This window comes from Chelon labrosus (assembly GCF_963514085.1).
Source record: "Chelon labrosus genome assembly, chromosome: 22".
Classification (NCBI taxonomy): domain Eukaryota; kingdom Metazoa; phylum Chordata; class Actinopteri; order Mugiliformes; family Mugilidae; genus Chelon; species Chelon labrosus.
This window is the reverse complement of record NC_140355.1, coordinates 5,000,272-5,022,570: the sequence shown is the minus strand read 5'-3', so window position 1 is coordinate 5,022,570 and position 22,299 is coordinate 5,000,272. Positions and strand designations below refer to the sequence as shown.

General features: G+C 42.8%; 1 protein-coding gene across 5 annotated transcripts in view; it reads left to right on the top strand.

Annotated features, from left to right (window-relative positions):
- The window catches only part of grin1a (glutamate receptor, ionotropic, N-methyl D-aspartate 1a), a 29,174-nt gene extending 12,380 nt beyond the window's left edge, over positions 1 to 16,794 (top strand). For 2 of the 5 annotated variants that reach the window (XM_084571945.1, XM_084571944.1), the window contains 13 exons: positions 22 to 166; positions 1,101 to 1,187; positions 1,595 to 1,730; positions 2,046 to 2,173; positions 4,311 to 4,475; positions 4,923 to 5,041; positions 5,410 to 5,522; positions 5,881 to 6,029; positions 6,183 to 6,340; positions 6,887 to 7,048; positions 7,357 to 7,466; positions 7,835 to 7,980; positions 16,589 to 16,794. In XM_084571945.1, the coding sequence (XP_084428071.1) occupies positions 22 to 166; positions 1,101 to 1,187; positions 1,595 to 1,730; positions 2,046 to 2,173; positions 4,311 to 4,475; positions 4,923 to 5,041; positions 5,410 to 5,522; positions 5,881 to 6,029; positions 6,183 to 6,340; positions 6,887 to 7,048; positions 7,357 to 7,466; positions 7,835 to 7,980; positions 16,589 to 16,657 (1,687 nt within the window). In that variant the 3' untranslated portion in view covers positions 16,658 to 16,794. Of the gene's footprint in view, positions 1 to 21; positions 167 to 1,100; positions 1,188 to 1,594; positions 1,731 to 2,045; positions 2,174 to 4,310; positions 4,476 to 4,922; positions 5,042 to 5,409; positions 5,523 to 5,880; positions 6,030 to 6,182; positions 6,341 to 6,886; positions 7,049 to 7,356; positions 7,467 to 7,834; positions 7,981 to 12,296; positions 12,324 to 13,151; positions 13,263 to 16,588 lie in introns of all 5 variants that reach the window. The other 3 variants (XM_084571943.1, XM_084571942.1, XM_084571941.1) reach the window with 3 other exon arrangements.
- The last annotated feature ends 5,505 nt before the right edge of the window (positions 16,795 to 22,299 follow it).

Sequence of the window (22,299 nt, the reverse complement as noted above, 5' to 3'; positions counted from 1 at the left end):
GTTTTCATTTGTTTGCCACAGGGTGCTCATGTCGTCTAAGTATCCCGAGGGCCTCACAGGACGCGTGGAGTTCAATGACGACGGTGACAGGAAGTACGCCCACTACAGTATATTCAACTATCAGAAGAGTCGACTCGTTCAAGTTGGCATATACAACGGAACGCAGGTGAGCAGCCTTTTTACAACTTTCATACTGGGGTAGGTAGGTTCTGTCTACTCCGTACAGAGTCATGTATTTTTTATTCATTGGGAGCATGCAGACCCAATTTTCTATCTATAGTACTGTGCAGTTAATGTAGGCCAACTCCACATCCCTGTGTCCAATGCAAAAAAAAAAAAACTGCAGTTCAAAGCTAACATGATGCAACAACTGCCTGCCACAGTCAATTAGAGAGGCTTTCAAATACATATTGTTGACTGTACATTGCTATGAATGCACCTTCTCTATCAAAGGATCACATATTAGCTCACTGTTAACTCTAGATGGCAAACTAGAGCTGCATGTATCTTAAAATGAAACCAAACTGTCTACCTCATGAACCCTGGGTATACAATATGGACAAAGAGAGAATAATTTTACTCAATACTTACATTCATTTGTTTGGCTTTAATGTATGCTTGGGGAATTATTCTGCATATTCTAAAATGTATTTGGTCTAAGCATGAAAATGGGGTTTGCTGAGGTGCCTTTAATTACGTTACTGGTTTTCCATTACAACAAAGAAAAACTCCATTTGCTCCACAGAGCTCTAGAGGATCCACATTACTTGACACTGTGCTACGATCGTTTCGTTTTGTTACTCCATTCCACTCTATTGCGGTTAATTGTGGCTGTTTAAATGGGTCAGGCAGATAGTGAGGACTGCAAGCATCAGCACTTCTGTTTCCCGGTGATAGGTGTAATAATAATAAGTTCCAGAAACCCCCAGGTACGGCACGGAAGTCAGAGGTGGATGCAATAAATGAAGGAACCGCTGAGCTGTGGTTATGTAAAGCTGACTCATTAATGAAGCTCACCCGCAGTGTTGGAGCCTCATCAGCAGCACGCCTTCTGTCAGCACTCACCTGTAATGCTTAATATGTGTGTGGCACTCCTGCAGGTGGTAATGAACAATCAGCGGAAGATCATCTGGCCTGGAGGAGAGACCGAGAAACCACAGGGCTTCCAGATGTCCACTCGATTAAAGGTAGGGTGTATTCACGTTGCCGCTGCAATGTGACATTCATGTCTTCACAGATAGAGCACGGCCCCAGGTTGATATGCTCGCGTTGGACAGTGTGCACACATTTCTTTCTCAGAGGGGAGTTGATGTGTACTCATGAAGGCAGCTCTGAAATACTTCCTATGACTTTAATCTCTTCATATTTGTCATAGGTCTGCAAAGAACCTCTCCTCTGTATCCTTGTCAGTTATTTTTACATTCATCTGTCTGTCTTTGTCTGTCCATGTGTATCTGGCAGTCTGTACATGGGCCTCGCTGGAATTTTTTCAAGCATTGTATTCCCCTTGTTGTGCCACTCTGAAGTCTCTTGGGATCAAAACAGATCCAGCTCTGACTACGTGATAAACAGTTCTCTATCCCGTCTGTTGTAGATAGTGACGATACACCAGGAGCCATTTGTGTATGTGAAACCCACGATGCCGGATGGAACATGCAAGGAGGAAATGACATTAAATGGAGTCTTAATTAAAAAGGTTATCTGCACTGGGCCCAATGAGACCATCCCAGGTAACACATCAGGGACGTTTATATTATCAATGTGCTTTTAGTGCACGCACCAAACACCCACCGGAGATGCATACATATATATGCAGTAGGTATCTATATATGTATGCATGCAGCCATTTTGAATGAGTGATTGTCGGGATGCTGGGACAGGCTTCGCCTGTGTGCAGTGTGGTTGCGTCTGGTTGTCTGCCGTGTGCCGCTGCATCACGCATTCTGTCCAGTCCGCGTGCGCCGCCGCCTTTGGATTAAACAAAAAATCTAGCATGTTTCCTCCGGACTGTTTGTAACTTGCAAACATTTCTGGTTTTGTTACAGGACGCCCAATTGTACCCCAATGTTGTTACGGATTCTGTATTGATCTCCTGATCAAGCTGGCTATGACCATGAACTTTACCTATGAAGTGCATCTGGTGGCTGATGGGAAATTTGGAACTCAGGAGCGGGTAAGTTTTACTTTAAAAGCCATGTGTGCCATTGCATGAGGCACAGGTTGCATGTAATATCTCACATTGAATGCTTTTAAACATGTAACCCTAACCTTTTTTTAGTCCCACTAACCCTGCTGATTTCACAAAGTATTCACAACTGAAGTAATAAAGAGTCATGGGGCAGAAAGTATGTGGAAACTGAGACTGATGCAGTTTCAGTTTTTGAATGTCTACACTAAAGATTAGATGTTTTAATCAATCTTAAATTACTAGTTGGTTATAACATGAAATAAATATAATATCACATGAAACCGAAGTGAAAACCTTCCAGGCAAAGGCAATGGTCTAAATTCTGTTCTGGGGAAGTAATTTTCCCCAGAGGTCCTTGTTGTTGCAGTAGAACTTTCCCCTAAGTACAGGAACCTCAGGGTGGGGCTTGCAGCTGAACATTTCTGATTGGTTGACTTCTAGCAGTGATTCAAATCCATCTCACTTAATACTCCCTGCAGTAGTTAATAAAATATGTTTGCTTACTTTAAGTTCAGCATTTTGGGCATCCTGAATCCGCTTTGTTATTGCTCATCTCTTTTCCAGCGTTGCCTCACTGGCCCCAATTGCAAAGCAGTAATTCACAATCAACTGCAACAACTTTGGATGCTGTCCATACTTACTGTTTTTGCGTTCACTGCTTTTGTGTGATTACCACTATCTACAGGACTGGAGTGGAACACACTGCTGCATAGTCACCACTGGAACTTAATAATCCATACTTTTGGTCTGCTGTTTCAGTACACAGCATTATGCTGCACATGCACCAGGACAACCAGAAATGAAATACCACAGAATGCATTGGACAGTGCTTCCTGTTTTAACTTCTGGTTTTATTATCTGACACAAACTAGCTGTCCTGTTCCCAGATTGTATTATCACTGCATCACTGCCTCATCTGTTCTGTGATGCATGAAAACTGGAAAAACCCTTACATGAACATTATTTACATACTGAAGAGTTCTTGTGCAAAGACAAACCCCTGGGAAAAGTGTTGTCCTTGTGCGGATAAATAGGACACATGCCCTATTAGGACCAGCTATATATAACCTAACCTTATTGCTCAAGTGGGAGACCTTTATGAATTTAGAAACTAGACTGTCCCTTTTATACACACATATACAAGATCTCTGCAGTAAATCCAGGTTTTATTTTTCACTGTCCTTCATTTGCACAAGTTTATCCCTCACAATTTAACTTCTAGCAAACATTTGCTTAGCTTGTGCTTTTTTAAGCTAACACTAGCTTAGCCAACATCGGTGCCAATGTAATGTGTTATACGTGTTGTATACTTTGTAGGTGGAACGTTAAATATTTTTCCTCCTTACTTACTGTACTTTGCGACAGTCAGAAAGTGTTAACTGCAAAAGTGGACTATGATAACAAAAATGTTTCCAAGTTAGGTACTATATGAGTAAAATGGGGTGCACCAAAGCATAACAGGCCCATGGTGAAATCCAACATTTATCCAGTAAAAATCTGTATGAATTATGATCTTAGGTCACTTTATTCAGAGGATTCCCATACACGCTGTACACAGAAATATGGACATACAAGTATTCTAAACCATCCTTTAATACCATTATCCATTATGCGCAATGTCAGTGACCATGTGCCTTTTTTAAATTAAGGAAATTATTTCTTATTTGATGCGTATTAAAACAGGTAGATTTCTCTCTAGATTGAAATCCCTTTAGAGACTGAGTTCTTCACAAAAATGCATGATTGTGTCAGACAAGCCAGTACAGAACCATTATTAACCCGAAGCAAGAGCGAAAAAGAAGAGAAACAGGACAAGATGACCTGGAAACCTGCATGGATGGAACAGAACAAAACCCTGATCTGTATAAAACACAACACCCCGTTCTACCCATTCTGCACCTTTGGGCATTAAAAAGTGCATGAGCTCATAAACTACAGAAAATAGCTTGCTTTATATACTGTATTTAGACTAACACAGACACTGTTTGTGGAGCATGCCTCACACTTACATCCCCGCTTGGCTTAACCCAAATCCTTAAAGCCTTCACACATTCTGTGGTCTAGACGACAGCAGGATGATCACGGATTGTCATGTTTGACGTCTTCCTTTTGGGACTTCCAGGTGAACAACAGTAACAAGAAGGAGTGGAATGGGATGATGGGAGAGCTCCTGGGAGGCCTGGCTGACATGATTGTGGCCCCGCTGACTATAAACAATGAACGAGCCCAGTATATAGAGTTCTCCAAGCCCTTTAAATATCAAGGCCTCACTATTCTGGTTAAAAAAGTAAGTAGTGTATTCGCCAAAAATTCACAGGAGAGTTGCATGCATAGCTCACAGATGCTGTCCTCTAACTTCTATGGCCATTTATTTGCACATCAACACATTTCCAGATTTAGCCATTCTGTGATATGATTTCTAAAACTCAAACACAGTGATAACACAGCAGGCTATATGGGTAGATCACAGAGGAATTCAGAAATGTCAATATTAGATGTGTATCATTTAAACTTACGTGGACAAGACAGATTTCCCAGGTTAAAGATCCCTTGTATAGGGTATAGTGGCACCTAGAGGTGAGGTTGCAGATCACAACCGCTCAAAGATTTTCATGCCAGCAGATATGTTTAACTACAGAATTCTGCCTTGAAATACAAACAGTGACTTGGTCAGTAGTCAGTCAGCTTATGCTAATTATCAGTTGATAACTGATTGTGGTGTTTGTGTTTTCAGGAAATTCCTCGCAGTACACTGGACTCGTTTATGCAGCCGTTCCAAAGCACACTGTGGCTGTTGGTGGGTCTTTCGGTGCATGTGGTGGCGGTGATGCTTTACCTACTAGACCGGTTCAGGTACAAGGGGGACCTGTGTGTGTGTGTGCGTGTGTCCATATGTGTGTATATATTCACATCTGAACTGGTGTGCATATATACGGTGTGTTGGTGTGTCTGTCTATGCACTCCTTAGCACAGCAGATCTTCCCTCGGTGTGGACAACAAGGCAGACAGAGGTGAAGATTGGCTCCAGTCATCCCACCGCTCTGTCCCTTTGCCGCCGTCTTTAGCCCGTTTTCTTTCTGCAGACTTTGTCTCTGTCTTGCTTTGCTCACTCATGTTCAGTTCCCCCTCTCTGCTTGGGGCGCTCAGGGTTTCCACCTTCGACAGGTTCTTGGCAGTCTCTCATTTAATTTTCTGCAACTCTCCCAATTTCTTTCCCGTAGCCCGTTTGGAAGATTTAAAGTAAACAGTGAAGAAGAAGAAGAAGATGCCCTCACCTTATCATCTGCCATGTGGTTCTCCTGGGGAGTGTTGCTGAATTCTGGAATAGGAGAAGGTGAGTCAGAGCCATTGAATGTTCTCTCTACAACAGAACACAGGGATGCTGTATTCTAGCTGTCATAAAAAAACATTTCAAGGGCGTTTGAGGATTCAGATGTTGACTGACTGTCATGTTTTTCTTTGAGGATGACACAACAGGCTCTGGTGGATTTGTTTTCTTTTAGCCATCTACTTTGCTTGTTTAATGTGACTTCAAGTATTTCCTTTTCATGTCTGATCGTTCTGTAATAGTTTTTGCTTTAGGATGTCTGACATCTCATCAGTGCTTGACGAAGTAGCAGAAACAGTCTTAGTAATAAAATAAGTGGCAGTGTTAGTGGTTTTTGTAACTAAACTGAATACTCATCACACAGGTGCGCCGCGTAGCTTCTCAGCGAGAATCCTAGGCATGGTGTGGGCTGGTTTTGCCATGATCATTGTGGCTTCTTATACTGCCAACCTGGCTGCCTTCCTGGTGTTGGACCGGCCTGAGGAGCGCATCACCGGCATCAATGACCCAAGGGTTTGTGAACCTTGAATCATATTGCTACACGAGAGCTGCTATATTTGTATGAATAAATTCACATGAACATAAAATAAATACTCAGCATTGGGATTTATTCATAGCCTCCTGCATTGCTTAACGTATGGTGCCTTGTCCTTGTCTCTTGTGCAGCTGAGAAACCCATCGGACAAGTTCATCTACGCCACGGTGAAGCAAAGCTCCGTGGACATCTACTTCCGGCGGCAGGTGGAGCTTAGCACCATGTACCGCCACATGGAGAAGCACAACTATGAGAGTGCCGCCGAAGCTATCCAGGCAGTGCGTGACAAGTGAGTCTCGGCCAGGCCGGGCCGACCAGAGCACGTCGGCCGGCAGCTCGACCTACCAGGCACGTAGATCAGGGCTAGCCCAGTTAGCTCAGGGGGAGGGACATGGACCTCCGGACCAGATGGAAGTGGCTGGACTTACTGCGACGATCCATCTGATCCAGGTCCATCGCCCAGACGAGACAGTTGTCCAGGGCCAGCAGTAGATGAGGACGTGTCGACAGCACTGACACCAGTGTGAGGTTGAGCTAACAATGAGTCCAGGAGCACCCTTTTTCAGGTTGTACCCAGACGACTTTGAGATTGGGGGAATCCAATGGGGGACGCGCCCTCACCCATCGGGCATTGGATTTCATTTGGGCCATAAGCAGCGGTAGAGATTGCTGGTAAACGCTGAATGACACACACGATTTGGTGTGCGAGAGAGAGAGAGGGGTGGGAGCCGTAAATGTGTATGTAAATCATTGTACTGTTGCACCGTAACCCCCTCCTTCCCCTCCTCCTCCCTCCTCCTCCTCCTCCTCCTCCCTCCCTCCCCTCCCCCCACAGCAAGCTGCATGCTTTCATCTGGGACTCTGCGGTGCTGGAGTTTGAAGCCTCGCAGAAGTGCGACCTGGTGACCACGGGAGAGCTGTTTTTCCGTTCGGGCTTTGGCATAGGCATGCGCAAGGACAGCCCCTGGAAACAGAATGTGTCCCTGGCCATTCTCAGGTCTGTCCCAGCCGAAGCTGCATTACTCGTATGACTTTCTTTTAGTTTCTTATCAGTATGATTTCAAGGTCATGTATTGACCACTTACAGCCATCCAAGACATTGCCTTATGTTACATCTATTTGTCTCTTCCCTTTCCTGCCCTGTTTGTCAGTTTGTCTAGTTTATGTCTGTTTGTCAGTACACTTGTCCAGTCTTTGTTTCATCTATGTTGCTATCTGGGAGTAGGCGGCTCGAATATTCTGTCGTTTTGTGTGGCATTTATTAACTTTGTTACTTCTCTCCCCACCACCCCCAACCCCCTGCAGTTCTCATGAGAACGGCTTCATGGAAGACCTAGATAAAACCTGGGTGAGATACCAGGAGTGTGACTCAAGGAGCAATGCCCCAGCCACACTCACCTTTGAAAACATGGCAGGTATGGTCCTTGTGGCGTAGAGAAAGCGTTAAAAGTGATTGGACAAAAACTGCAGTGGTAAGGTACTGTAGCCCTTTTTTGTCCAATACCTTTACAAAATGATTGTTTTAGTGTCAGCGTGGGTGCTCTGTGGAAGTGTGCCGTACAGTATCTTGTGCTGTGAACTTGTGCGGTTGTGGTCTTTTATTAATTTTGAGTGGTTCGCAGACGTCGCCTTCAGTAGGAGCAGGTTATAAAACGCGGGGCGACCGCTGAGCATGACGAGCAGACGATGCATTCATGCTCAGTGGGAGCGACAGGGTTGTGGACCGGCAGCTTACGTATTTTTGTCTCTTCTTTGTCTTTGTTCGTCCGTCCCACCCCAACAGGTGTCTTCATGCTGGTGGCTGGAGGCATAGCAGCAGGGATCTTCCTCATCTTCATTGAAATTGCCTATAAGCGCCATAAAGACGCCCGCAGGAAGCAGATGCAGCTCGCCTTTGCGGCCGTCAATGTTTGGAGGAAGAACTTGCAGGTAGGAATGATCTCCTGTGAACCCTCACACCTTGGGTGGAATCGCCCCAAACTGTGGTGCATGAGAGCCAGCAAAGCCTTCTTGTCATTCGGGTTGATTTCTGTCTCTCAAGGAACATCTTATTTCCAGTAGTGGTTAGAACACCAGATCACCGCACAAGAAAGTATGATCTCTGATGCCTACAGTAATATAAGGCATCCTGAGTGGCCACCCTGTAGATCTTAAAAGTTCCCAGAGGCCAACTGCACCCATGTCTCTTGTGTGTGCCTGCAGGAGAGTAAGGAGGCCTCTGGAAGTCAAGCAGTGGCTGGGACTCCCTCATTAGTATGTAGCAGAGCCATTTCCACCCCATGTCACCACTGGCTGTTAGAGCAACAATAAGATAATTAGCCTTGTGACCCTCTAACATGATGGATATCCAAGTTAAAACTTCACCAAACCATGTCCATGGCATGAATTATTAGCTCTAAGCTACTGCTGTGGTGCTATATGGTTCATAAGGTCATATGATACATGGAAAACCAACAAAAAGAAAAAGAAAATGCCGGAAACATTACTGAAACATTGATTTCCTTCACTCAGGCGGTCATACTAACAGTAGCCATAAGCTAAAATTACAAATAGAGCATGAAGAGTAAAATCAATGCCCTGGCACAATCACACAGTAGTGACCCTCCCAGTATTGTTAGAACAACTTTAAGGTGCAAAGCTACTGTGCACAGTATGTCTCCTTATCCACTGCAGTGTCCATAATGCAGACGGAGTGTAAAACTTGCATGCCAAAAGCTTCAAGCCGCACCGCCTTCCTAAAAAGGCATCAGTGTAAAGGGTCAGTTCATGAAAGTTAATCTCTCGTGGCATCAAACCTTGCAGATAGTTTGGTTTTATAATCTTTGATCTCTTTAGGAACAGCAGAATCAAAGAAATCTCACTTGTGGTTCTCACTCATTTTCTTTTTTCACTTTTTGATTTATTTAAATGAACTGACCGTTTGAACTATAATCAAGCAATAAGTTCCTTTGCCCAGTGGAGAACATGATTTGCCCGTGTACTCCAATGCAATCAACACAGCCTTGAAGCGTTGGAGCTCCCCTCCTCTATCCCCAAGGACCTTTACTCACTCCCTGATTGGATACCTTGGAGGTACAGGATTTTCACATTGATGGCCAATCAGTCTGTGAGTCCATGTGGCCCTGGCAATCTATCTGCTCTGTCTCTGTAAACCTTGAACCTTGAAAGTGTCTGGCCCTGCTGCATTGAGACAGCAGGGCTGGTGGAAGGTAAAGTATAAAAATCACAAGTGCCTGTCAGCAAATCAGTGTCCTTCTGAGAGTGTCTACCATCGAACTGACAACTGTATGTAACTGTCATCTGTGTCCTCATATGGATGTACATTCTCTAGGCTCATGCAGCAGGCGAATGCATGCAGGGGAGCTTCACTGAGAAAGGAGAGGGAAACAATAAACTGCTCTTAGACCAGTGTAAGTTAGATCAGATGTCAGCGGTGATCACACTGATCTCTCTGCCCCGCTGAACAACGACGGCTTGTGCATGCTCTTCTTGCTCAGTGACCGTCACTGCGGACCCTAGAGCTAAAACAATGGACACACACACAATCTTCATAATACAGACAGAGAGCCCATAAAGTCGAGCTAATCCAATCTGTTCTTCGTGAATATTATTCAGGATCTAATTCGCAGTGTTTGGGTGCACTGATCTGATTACTCACCATGATCAAATTGAAAATAACAACTTGGCTATGTAGGACGCAGAGTGTCATGACACTGGAGACTCTAAGATCACAGTTTATGTGGCCTCCTCCTTCCTTAGTGCAGCAAGCACTAAAACCTGGATTCCCATTGTTGGCATCATTTCGACTGCTTGTACATGTGTTGTATGTTATTATGTGCTTCCACTGCCTCAGGATGGTGTATTACGCAAAGCTCTGTGCTCCCACATACCTTCAAACAGAGATGCAACTTCAGAGAATGTGCACATCTGACTAAGTCTGTTCTTGTAGTACAGCCTTCACTCTGTGAGGGATGGCATACTGTATGTCTACATGCTGTTAATGCTCAAAAGCCTTTATAGTATACGCTTATTAACCGTCACACCATCTGACATTGTCTTTACAAGCTCTGACAAATAGCAAACCTGTCCGCTTTGTTAGAATTGCATGCCTAAGATAGTTAAGCTTTAAGAAGCTGTAGCCACAGAGATGTAGCGGTGGTAAAACTACTTAATCTCAGGTAGCACACAGATACCTGAATTTAAGTAAGAAGATTTGTCTCATTATTAAAGTGATTTAAGTCTTTATAATCTAAAATTATACTTTGCATTTGATAAAGTTTAGTATCCCAAAAGCATGAATCCTAAGGAATGGATGTTGCTTTATATCTGCTGTTGTTAACTGTTTGCTTACAACTTCAGCCTGTGAATTTAAACAGATCATGTGTCGATCTTCTGTTCACAGCTCGTCTCTTCAAGTTTCCAAAAATCAGCTGTTACAGATATCATGTTAATGTCGCCACAGCCATCACAGGTTGACAAACATTTCTTCGGCAAACCTAACATGCTCTGAATTTAATGGAGTCATGCTAATTGAGAAGATTATAATATCTTAAATAGATGCGCCTTTTAGTACAGACCTTTGACAATAAAAAAAAAGCTTTTTCAGCTACAGTTCTTTTTTAAATAACTGCTGAGGGAGCAGAAACCAAAACAGCTTTCCAGGATTGTGAAAGATGGTTTTACTGTGTCTGAATATATGTTGGACATGATAACTGTGCTTGAAACTTTGTTCCTATACAACTCTAATGTGCAAATTCACATTATAAAGATTTACATCACCTGTATATTACTGATTTCTTAGCATCTCGGGTGCTATTACAGTAGTTTTGCTGTGCACTACATCACTGAGAGGCTACACATCTGGCTTTTAGCTTTCCCTTTTCAAACAGACGTTACTCAGAAGTGCACAGTCTGAACAACACCGAAACTGATGGTTTCAGTTTGGGATGAAAGCAAAGAGTCAGACACTCTTTTGGGCGGCAACAACAATGAGGGTGTTCAATGACGCTGGACTATGGCAGCTGGCTTCCGTTTCCAGTGTGAAACAGACGGCTGCTGTACACTGTGCGGTCCCACGCCACGCTTCATCTGATGGTCCAGCATGCCCCTGCATGGCCGGGACTGTGCACACGCAGCGCCTCATCAGGGCTCAGAGTGGCCAGGCTGCGACTCCTGCAGTCTCAGACGTGTAAGAAACGGGGGAAAGTACAGATCAAAAGAAGGGAGCTGAAGTCACTTGGGCATTGATTTTTTTTTTCCCTGAGACAAATACACAGGCTTATGTGTTACACTATTTACTAACATGAGATATCATCTTCCAACAGGAAAAAGATTTTATTTATTTAGAAAACGGAGTAATGCCGTGCACCAATCACTCCTCTGCCGGCTCTCACCAGTACCTGCTCGACACCTGATATCATGCCATCGGGTGGTTGAGAGAAAAAGTGCTGGTTGGCGGGGTGATGGTGCTACGAATGTGTCCTGAAAAAGAGCCTAGTCATGTGACCTGATGAAAAAGGATGTACTGCGGGGCCAGTGCTGGCCAGGATTGATTTGTCATGCTATTTGTTTTGTGTTTACTTATTCTATGTTTTCCCTTTTTACTCCTTCCTTCCATCCATAAGACGTTTTTGGCATGTTGAAATTCACACCACACTGCCCCGCCCACCCCAAGGGCCTCCCTTCCTGCTACTACTCATCCTAGTCATCCTCCACCTCTGATTTACTCACCTTAGAGTGCTTCCTTCTTTTAGAAGTAGCACCTTTTGGCCTTTATTTGCTTAGATGACCATGAAATCTGTACCTTTTTTTTTTTTTGCACTTTTATTACATTAAGGATTTTGTTTTGCTGCTACAATAGGAGACCATTCTTTCTCAGATCTCTTTTTTTTATGCTCTCCGTCTCATACTCCATCGCATTCCCTTGTGTGTGGGGTGAATTTCCATTATACCAATTGAAGGTATAATGACTTTAAGTGGGCTTTAATTACTGACCTTTGTCGCTGTTGTTTTCCCTCTTTGATATGCATTTTAGTGGCATCCAATTTTGCAGCTTCTAAACTTTTTTATAGCTGCCTGGCTTTGGATGTGGATGTTTGTTTTGCTATTTTTTTCTTTAATTTATATATATTTATATATATATGCCCTTTTTGGTTCCCTTGGCTTTTGCATAAGGATCTTCTTTAAAGTAATAATAATCCAGTGGATGGAAATTTATTTTATTTTTCTTTTCTCCCCCTATGCAGCCCTCTTCCTCTCTAGAGACTCAGGATGTAAGAATACCTTAATATGAGTTTTATTTTTATTTTTTTGTTTGCACACAAACACCCAGTTATCGTGCTGAGAGTAGCTGTGGGGCACTCTGATGGTATGAGGGAGGGAGGGCACCAAATTGGCTCGCCGTCTTGTAAGGATATGGTTAAAACTTCTGCTTCTTCTCCCTTACTTTTTCGATTTTGACAGGATTGCGTTTGAAAGTGATTTCCAGAGCTCTGACCTGTGTCAGGTCCGAGTAGATCTTAATTACTCTGTAAAGTCATAATCAATCAGCATGTGTAGTCGATCCATCCATTTGAATCTGAGATTGCTTGTGTGTTGAGATGACTAAGCTGCAACTGCAAAGTGTGTGTGTTCAGGCATAAGCGAGCATACAGGCAGAATATTCTAGATGCTTGAAGTGGTATAACATAGATATCACACCCACTGACATCTTTATTAGTCATCACTCATTCCAGTGCATTTCTGGGGACCGAGTGAATGCGTCAGCACATTTCTAGAGGACTACTGACTGTCATCTTGTGCAGTGCAAGTGTGATAAGGTCACATAAGTCTAAGCAAATGCCCTCATATCAGAATGGACAGACTATTTCCACTCTCGCATCTAACAGGCTTTATCCCTTTTCTTTCTCCCTCTTTTTGCATTTTACATTATCCAAACGATGTAGTCTTTTCAAAACAACCCTCCCAATATGTAGAGAATAAAAAGTAAGGTAATTTATCGGCTGGGTGGGAGGTGGGTAGAGAGAATGGGTGAAACTGAAACCAAGGTTGTCACCCCAGCCAGAGACCATGAATAATGCTTCTACATATATTTATTTTAGGATAGGAAAAGTGGTAGAGCAGAGCCCGACCCCAAAAAGAAAGCCTCTTTTAGGTCCATCAGTACCACCCTGGCCTCCAGCATCAAGAGACGTAGGTCCTCCAAAGACACGGTAAGGAGACGAAGAAGCAACATCTTCCCTCTCTCTCCTCTCTTCCTCTGTCTCTTCCTTCATCTCTCTCCTTTCTCTCTCGCTGTCCTCTCTTCCTACATCCCCATATCCGACCACGAAAGAGTCACATTTTTTCCACTCACTCATTTCCACACGGCTCCGCGGCCTCCGCCACGTGTCTGTCCATTCACCATCGACCAGCCATCACCATTTAGCATTTATAGTTCCTTTACAGCGTGGAGGGAATCAGTGCAGGATCTCAGGTCAGGCCAGGCCAGGAGCTGGGCTCTGAATTTGGGAAGGGAGCGTCCCAGGTTTTCTTTTTTTTTCTTTTTTTTTCTCGGGGTGGGTGGTCTGATGGGATTAGTCTGATAGGATTCTGGAGGAGGGGGCGACACAAGCCAGCAGTCTGGTCTGCCAGTAGTGTTTTGTCTTGGGCTGCTCTTCCTCCCTGCCTCTGGTTTGGACGTGGATTCTGGCAATTGTGATCCTTTTTGGTGGTGACCTTGTGGTGTGTGTGTGTGCGCGCTGTCCGTTTATTATACTTGTGTCCTGTCGTTTTGACTGCTTGATCCTTCGTCTGTCCATCGTTTTTCATTGCACCGATCCCGCACCTCCTCCGTGTGGTCTCCAGTCGGTATTGGTTTGCCCGTGTTTTGAAAAGCATGCGCCGATGTTCTGTCATTTTTTTTTCCAAAGTCCATTTTCAAGGTAGTGGTGATGGCCAGTCCTCCTGAGAAGAAGACTAATGTCCCGTCTTATTGATTTATAACATGTCTATTTCAGGATTACACTCATGGATTTCAATTAACCGATTTATTTTTTTGCTTTGTCATACTTTGTTTGTCATAATCCTTGTTTAATTTCCAGTGTCCATGTGGTCTGAACTGTGCATGCCTCTTTCAGGGTATATTTTCAGGTGATGAAGACAGTCCTCTTTTACGTTTGAACCACTGTTTTTATCGGGGCTAAAAACTTTGTGAAGCCTTAGACTCTCACTGTGTTACAAGGAGAGCATCTAAATGCTGTTTTATACCATTTCTATATCTCTGCTTGATTTTTTTTATTGATTTTTTTTTTGTTGCAGCACATGAGAGTGTCAGGTTTTCTATGTTCCTTCACAGTTCGGTTAAAAAGCCGCGCTCTTTGCGGTTTGAGAGATTGTTCCTCACGACCTTGGATTGCTCTGACAAACTGGTGACCCGCACACATTTGTACCCAGCTGCTCCACCAGACCTAGCTGGTCCTTGACCAAATCTAGCCTCTCTGTAGAAGAAGTAGGAACGACAATAATCTCTGGAGATAGCACAGCAGCCTTCACAAACAGCTTAACATCGATGCGGCCTATGGCAGTTAAGCTAACGGGTCACAAAGTAAAAAAGAAATCACATGTTTCTTTTTGATTTCCTGTCTTTTACTATTTCTCTTGTGTTAACTCTCCTATTATTTTATTTTATTTTATTTATTTCTTATGGATGTGTCCACACCGAAGCAAACCACCTTTACCCTCCCCCCTGGCGATTTTCTCAATAGAATTGGTCCCGTTTGGAGAGAAGAAGAAAGTGGGATCGCCATTGTTAATATGTCTGTTCGAGGGTTCGGATGGTGATTTGGGAGCCCTAGTAGAGGGAAGAATAAAATGTCTCAAAGTGGAAACAGGATTTAGTGTGACCAAAAAAAAACATGCTCCGATTGAAAGACCTACCATCTCCAGTCTTTGACCATTATTTTGATTTTATATAAATGTTCTTCTTTTATATTAATGGATATCAATGGACTTGAGTGTCAGTGTCCCTCACCCACATGCCACACTGCTCCTCTCTCCCTCTGCAAGCATGCAAACTACTTTAACTGTCGTAGATGTAGCAACAGTAGAAGTAAACGTGCTCTTTGTAACTGTGCCATATGAAAAGAATCGCCATAGCTGTACTGAATAAGTAGCCTTGTAAGCATTAAGTGTGGTTGTGATGTCAGTGAAGTGTCTCTCTTTTGCTGGTCCACTTGACCCCAGTAGGGTGCGCTGTTAACAGGCCCTCAAGGTACAAGACATGAGGAGACCCAAATGGGGGCTGTAAGCTATCTGATGATGCAACTCGCGGGTCAAGGGGATGAGGCACATCCAGCCTGACTCCTAATTTAAAAAACAAACAAACAAAACATTTTTTCTATTCAGTCTGGATGTTGCCCCATCTGCCAGCATGTTTGTTGCATCATAACAGCTTCTGAAGCTTGTATGCTTGAATGTATTGGCTCTATCAGCTTAAAACGAGAGGCAACTTAGACTTGTTTAGTTGAGAAAAAGACAAATGAGATGGGCACACCTTCCCTGTTTTGGTTCTGCAGTCCATCAGTGCACAACTCCAATATGTGACGTGTTTAATGTGCAGACTAAATATGATGTCCTGCACCCTGGACGATATGAAGCAGGTTTTTCCAGCACAGCGTTGTGAGTCAAGATTACAATTGGCATGCTGGAAATTAGTCAGATTATGACAAAACATAATGCAGACGAGAGTTACTCCACCCATGTCTCTCTCAGACATGACGCAACGCCACAAAAACAGCACGTCACTGCAAACGATTTAAAGCGAAATATATAAAATGTTTTCACGAGTGATTGTTTCACCAGGTTTCTGTATCTCTTCTCATGAGCAGAAACGGCAGCCCCGTGATTGTAAAGAATACACGGCTGTCAGACAACTGCTGAAAGGCAAAATCACCGTTGCCATAGAAACTGAGCACATGCATGGAATAGGGATCCTGTTTCCCCTCTCAGCACCGTAGAAGCCTATGATTCAATGCACTCTTCTTTTAAAGAAGCACAGTGAAGCAGGGGCTGGATGTAAGAGTTCGACACAACAGCGCTTTGAAATCGGCCCAGTCCTGCTCCTGAGCTGCTAAAATTAGAGGAGCCGCCCGCCTGCATGCATACAAAATGACCATGGGGAGATAAACGAGCTGTCTGTTTTGTCCACAGCAGGAAATTATCACCCAGTCATGTTGTTGAGGCCAAAAAATAAATGACGCCTGATTCAAATGTGCTGTTGTTGAGGCTCTCAGGATCTTGGCCCACCTCAGGCACAACCAACTGCTTTACACAAATGAACAGGAAATAAGAAAATCGGATTCTGCCTGAGAGGGGTTAGAGCATCCTCCTGCTTCTGCAGAAATGAAGCACATTTATTCTTGAATTAAACTGAATGTTTAGAAAAATGTACGTGGCGACAACAAGACAAATCTTCACATTTGTGCTTTTGTCAATAAATGACACCCAGCTGTGTGTTTCTCTTCCTCCTTTTCCCCCCCAATTTTCCTCACTTCTGCAGCAGTACCCACCCACTGACATCACGGGCCAACTCAACTTGTCTGACCCGTCTGTCAGCACCGTGGTGTAACAAGACAGAGAGAGAGAGAGAAAGAGAGAGAGAGGGCGACGCTGAGGTTCGCTCCCCCAGAGGAGAGAGGAAACGTGACGAGGGAGGAGGAGAGGAAGTGGCCGGGGGAAGGCTCCTCGTTCCCTTCCTCGATGAAGCCGAAGCTTTCATTTCACCGCCTGCCGACGGAGCTTTTGAGAAAACCGCTTGCTGAAGAAGTGTCCTAAAAAAAACACTGAACTTGCACCTTTTTTTAAAGACAGGATTACCTGCTCTTAGATGTTTGTAGGGTCCCTGAGCATGCACAGAAGAACCCATCTGACTCACATATACAATCTTTTCCTTCTCTATATTATTAGCTAACTTATTTACCCTTGTTTTGTCCTTTTACTCACATGCATTTACTTAATGTTTGATGTTTTCCAATTTCCTGAGCAGCTGTGTAACCTTTAGCAAGCCAGGTTTAGTTTGGTTAAGTTTACGGATGCGCCAGATTTGGTGCATCCATGCGACATATCACTTCCGATTAGGGCCTAGTTATCACAGTGATATCTAGTATTTCTTAAAACCATATACTGCAATACATGACGTACTGTAAGCTTCAGTGGAGATCAAGTATTTTTAATAGAAACTATGTGTTTTTATCTACACTTTTAAGGTTTTTAGACAACATTTCTTTCATTGGGAAGCATTAATAATGACACTAAAGATGAGCATATGGCTAATCTTGTCTACCAGTGACGATGACGAAAGCATGTGTGTGCTTGTATATGAATTAAGAGCTTTATGTATCTGAATGGTGATGACGATTATTGTTTCTTTGAAAGGCTATGGATCAGATTTTGTAGATGTTCAACGTGTATCTTTCTCCCCTTTAATTCTGCACTAATGCACGTGTATGTATTTTTAATAAGAAGTTTGAACTGTTATTTAGCTTTACTATTAACAGCCTGATATAAGCAGGTGATATAAGAGATTAAGACTAATTAGCAGTTTGATGAATCAGTTAAGAATCATTGGTGTTTTGTTTGTCTCTCTTTTTTTTCCTTTTAATGTTCTTGACACTCGGCTTTTAGCCATTTTGGGAAGCCCCCTCTCTTCCTCTCTCCTGCCGCAGCAGTCTTTCTCATTTCCAGTCTCAAAGGGGTTGCATCAAAGGGCCAAGTTTTTCACCCAACCAGCACTCAGTCTTTCGCGTAAAACCGCCTCCCTGCGCCAGCACCGGAGAACTTTTGCGCGAAGGAACCCGAGTGAATTGAAAGCTTCGCTAGACTTGCGAGCTTGTGTGCAGGTCTTGGTTAGGTGCAAAAACAGGCCATTTCCCGGCTTCTGGAGATAAGAAACCACTGCTGTTAAGAAGACTATCATATCCTTTCTGGTGTTCGGCACTGCATACAGCACTTTATGCTGAGGGGTCTCCCAAACTGTAAAGAAAAATCCTGTTTTACCAAGAAACAACTGTCAGATAATTAACTTTTCACTGTTAGCTGCTTCAGTTTCACAATTTCCCTTTTGTTTCAACTTTCCTTTATTAGAGAGACAAAGTCTTAATTAAACACAAATTTCTAATATTAAATCAAGAGGCAACTTCTGATCACGTTCTCATTCAGGCCTGTGCATGCGTATGTGTTATTATCAGCGCTTTAATTTTTCTTTTTCTTTTTTTTTTTTTTTTTTATGCGTGTTGTTCCTGTACACAGTTAGTCAATTTGCAAGAAGCATTTAAATTGAATGAAATGTAAATAGAGTCTGGTTTCATGTAGACGTGGCTGAGGAGGTTGTACTGCGTGCATTTGGACTGCAGCTGAGAATGTCTTAACCTATAGTTACACAACACAACAGGCATGCATCACACACACACGCACGCACACACACAAACACATATGCACACAAAACCCATTAAGGGAGAATTCACTTGTTTTTCTTACCTTTTCCAGTAAAGATCTCGCATTGAATCATCTCGTTTATACAACTGTAAATAAAATATACTTACATTGCCACATCTAACCAATCCATGTGCTTTAATTATTTTAGAGCTATATTACATTTCAGTTACTGAATTATAATGTCTAAAAAAACATCAGGTACTAAATACTAAAACTTTGCAGAGTCCAAAGTGACATATTCTCATTCAAACATGCAAGGGTACATATCAAAGAAAAGTAACAAAGGATCATATAAAAAATGAAACAATACATTTGTATAAGTATGTGAGTCAAAGACAGAAGAAAAGGCTAAGACTAAAGCAGGGGGATTCAGTTCTAAGGCACTTTACTAGAGGAACGTGTGGATTTTTCTAAAAAGATAAAAGCAGCTTTCAAAGTATTAACAAGAACAATATGCGTTGTGCGGCAGTTCTTAAAGGCAAAGACGTAACTTAAAGTAATAAGACCTCAGCTGAAGGAACTTTTATGTTCAAACAAAAACAAACAGAACTGTCTGAGGAATTAAGGAGGCTATTGGCACAGTACACATTGTCCTACTTTTCACAAGCAGCAATGTCCAAACAAGCAAAGGCAAGTCAGGTGAAGCAGAGCCGAAGCAGGGAGCCTGTGAACATGCAGCAGTTGAATAATTACTGAAAACTAAAAAGACTAAAGCATGAGTAAATACTGGACCTTTGTTTATTCGGGGCACAGAAACACAACTAATAGAATGACACATAAAAATATCTGATTTGACAATTATCAGACTATGAATAAGCGTACAAATGTCAGGGACAGTGTTCCTGTCAGTATACGCCCTGAGGTACTAATATAATCCTTTAAAAACAACAAGAAACAAACCCATATTGCATCATATTCTGTTCAAAATCTAGCTCTTATGAAAGTAGAATTCAATAACCTTTAATATATCTTTATTACATCTATGTCTGTATTGCCTTGTTTGCGTTTGTCAATGGCAGGACAAGCGCAACAAATTCAGCCATCCTTCTGTGTTGATCAGCTCAGTGATCGTACAACTTTTCAGTCGCCTTTTTCAGAAGAACTTATGCTTAAAGAAATAGATGAACTCAACATATTGGCAAAATCATATCTCCTGGTGGCGTTCAGTCATATGAGGCTGACCCACCAGCACATGAGCATAAATGCTTAAAAGGGCCCAGTCCACTCACACGGATTACAACTCTGTTGGATCCATTGCAGAAGTAGGAACCGAGCGTTGAGAATCGACTTTATATCTGATCCAGACTGAAACATCAAAAACTGACAAATAAAATGGCATGAAATTTAGCTGTTGAAACTAAATATTCATGATATCAGGAGGACAAATTAACTTCACCATTTCGTATGGGAAAGTACCAGTCACCCTCAGCTGTAAGTACAGTTGAGTATGTGTTTAGCCTGATAACAGCCATGGAAAACATGAACTGATAAGCATAATAATTCATGAGCATGTTAGCATCCTGACATTAGCATTTATCTAGAATCACTATATATAATTGCACTTACTTTGCTCAGTGTTATTGAAGTATAGTGAGGAAACAGATTGTTCCACCAAAACTATATGTGTGCGGGCTGTTTATATAACATGAGTAGATTATAATCTGACTGTTACAGCAGCTCTCACATGTCAAGGCTAACAATCTTTCACTAGCTATATCAGCGTCAATCCGAGCGAAACCACCACCACACTGTCACAGGCAGTGAAATCTTTAATTAAATCACAAGTGTCATTGTTAATTAAATCATGACTGTCGTTAATTAATGGCATACCTCGTAGGAGCAGGGTAGGATAGGAGGTGAGACATTTGTTCTGGTCCTCTGACCTCCTGTTCTGATCCCAGCAGACAGTCTGTCAGAGAGATTAATGTGATTTTAACTGGTTATTGGTCCCGTGGATGGCAACTAGATATTTAGTCCTGGTCTGAACCCTCCACTCTAATGAAACATTGTGATTTATGACTTAAAATAGAAAAAGTCTTTTCACTATTGCATTTTACATTTTTCATATTATTATCATTTGCAATTTTGCAGATTTTCCCTAATCAGTTTAAATTTTATATTTAATGTTTACAATTTTCCAAATGAGGTTTGACCCAAAGAATCATCCTGCCCCACCAGTGTCTGGGTGGCTGTAACAGGGGCACGTGTGGGATTGCGTGGAGATTTCGCTTCAAACTTCAGGCAAAGAAGCATTTCAGCAGCTCTGTCGCCCAACAGTATCTACTCCTGCCAATCCAATCCAATCCAATCCAATTTTATTTATATAGCACAATTTAAATAAACACAAGGTTTCCAAAGTGCTTCACAATAAAATACAATAAATAACACAACAGAAGTACAATAGAACAACGAACACAATGAGGTAAAGGTACAGTAAAACAACAATAAAGCCAATGAGATAAAAGAGATAACAGATAAAACACAGTAAAAATCCTTAAAATAAAATAAATGAAGTCAACTTCCTACTAGGTGTTAAAAGCCAAGGAGAAGAGGTGGGTCTTTAGGTGGGATTTAAAAACAGACAGAGAGGAGGCCTGTCTGATGTGCTGAGGCAGATTGTTCCAGAGTTTTGGAGCTGCCACAGCGAAGGCACGATCCCCTCTGAGCTTCCGCTTTGTTTTAGGCTCTCTCAGGAGCAGCTGATCAGCTGACCTGAGAGACCGGGAAGGAGTGTAAAAGTGTAGAAGCTCAGAGAGGTACGGCGGGGCAAGACCATTGAGGGATTTAAAAGCAAATAAAAGAATTTTAAAGTGAACCCTAAAATGCCAAGTACCATGTTAGCATCACTACTGTACAGTAGTACAGTGTGCTGTTATTGAATCTATAAGGTTACAACCAGTGTGTGGCATAGGTAGTGACAGACTGGAGATCCCGGTTTTTCCTGATTTAAAAACACATTAAGACACACAGCTGTGGGCCTCTTTTCACAGTGTGACATGACATTTGGGGGGGGGGGGGGGGGGGGGGAATCCATTTAATTGTTTCAGTGTTACACCATTCTGAATAGACCAGACCAGACATTAATGTCATCAGTGACACTTTTTGATACCACAACAAGTTAAGTTGTACAGTTAAGTCTCTGCTGTGAAGACGTCCTCCCTCCGGAACCTGGTCTTATCAGGTTCAGAAAAGCTTTTAATCTTAACAGGCAGCGAGCCCTTTACAGTTCAGTTATGCAATGTATTTTATAAGGTCTTGAAGGCCAGTTCAGGCTTGCTGGCAACACTATATTGCTGCACTATAATGACGCACCCTACACAAACCGTTTTAACCGTGGTGGTGGATTTACAGTATCAACGCCCCTCTGCTACACACTGTACATGCTGCCTCACTGCTCACTCAAAGACTACGCTCTTGCCCGCTGCCATTGCTGCTACTGACAACATTTCAAACACTCCATCTTTACTATAGCATCAACCTGTAGGCACTGAGTCTAGTAGTGGCAGGATCAGTCATCTACTATTACGTGCTCTGCTGGAGCAAGGACGAGACCCAACAAATTAGTCAGGAAGGCCAGTTCTGTCCCAGAGTGCCCCTTGAGTCATTGAGGTGGTGGGGGTGGAGGACAAAAGGATGACGGCAAAGCTATTATCCTTAATAAAGAACACGTCTCACTCTATCTATGGCAGTACTGACCGTAGACTACTGTGTATGGCACTGACAGGCTGCTTCAATGGCCCTGTCAGAGGGAGAGATAACGCAGGTCCTTCCTTCCTG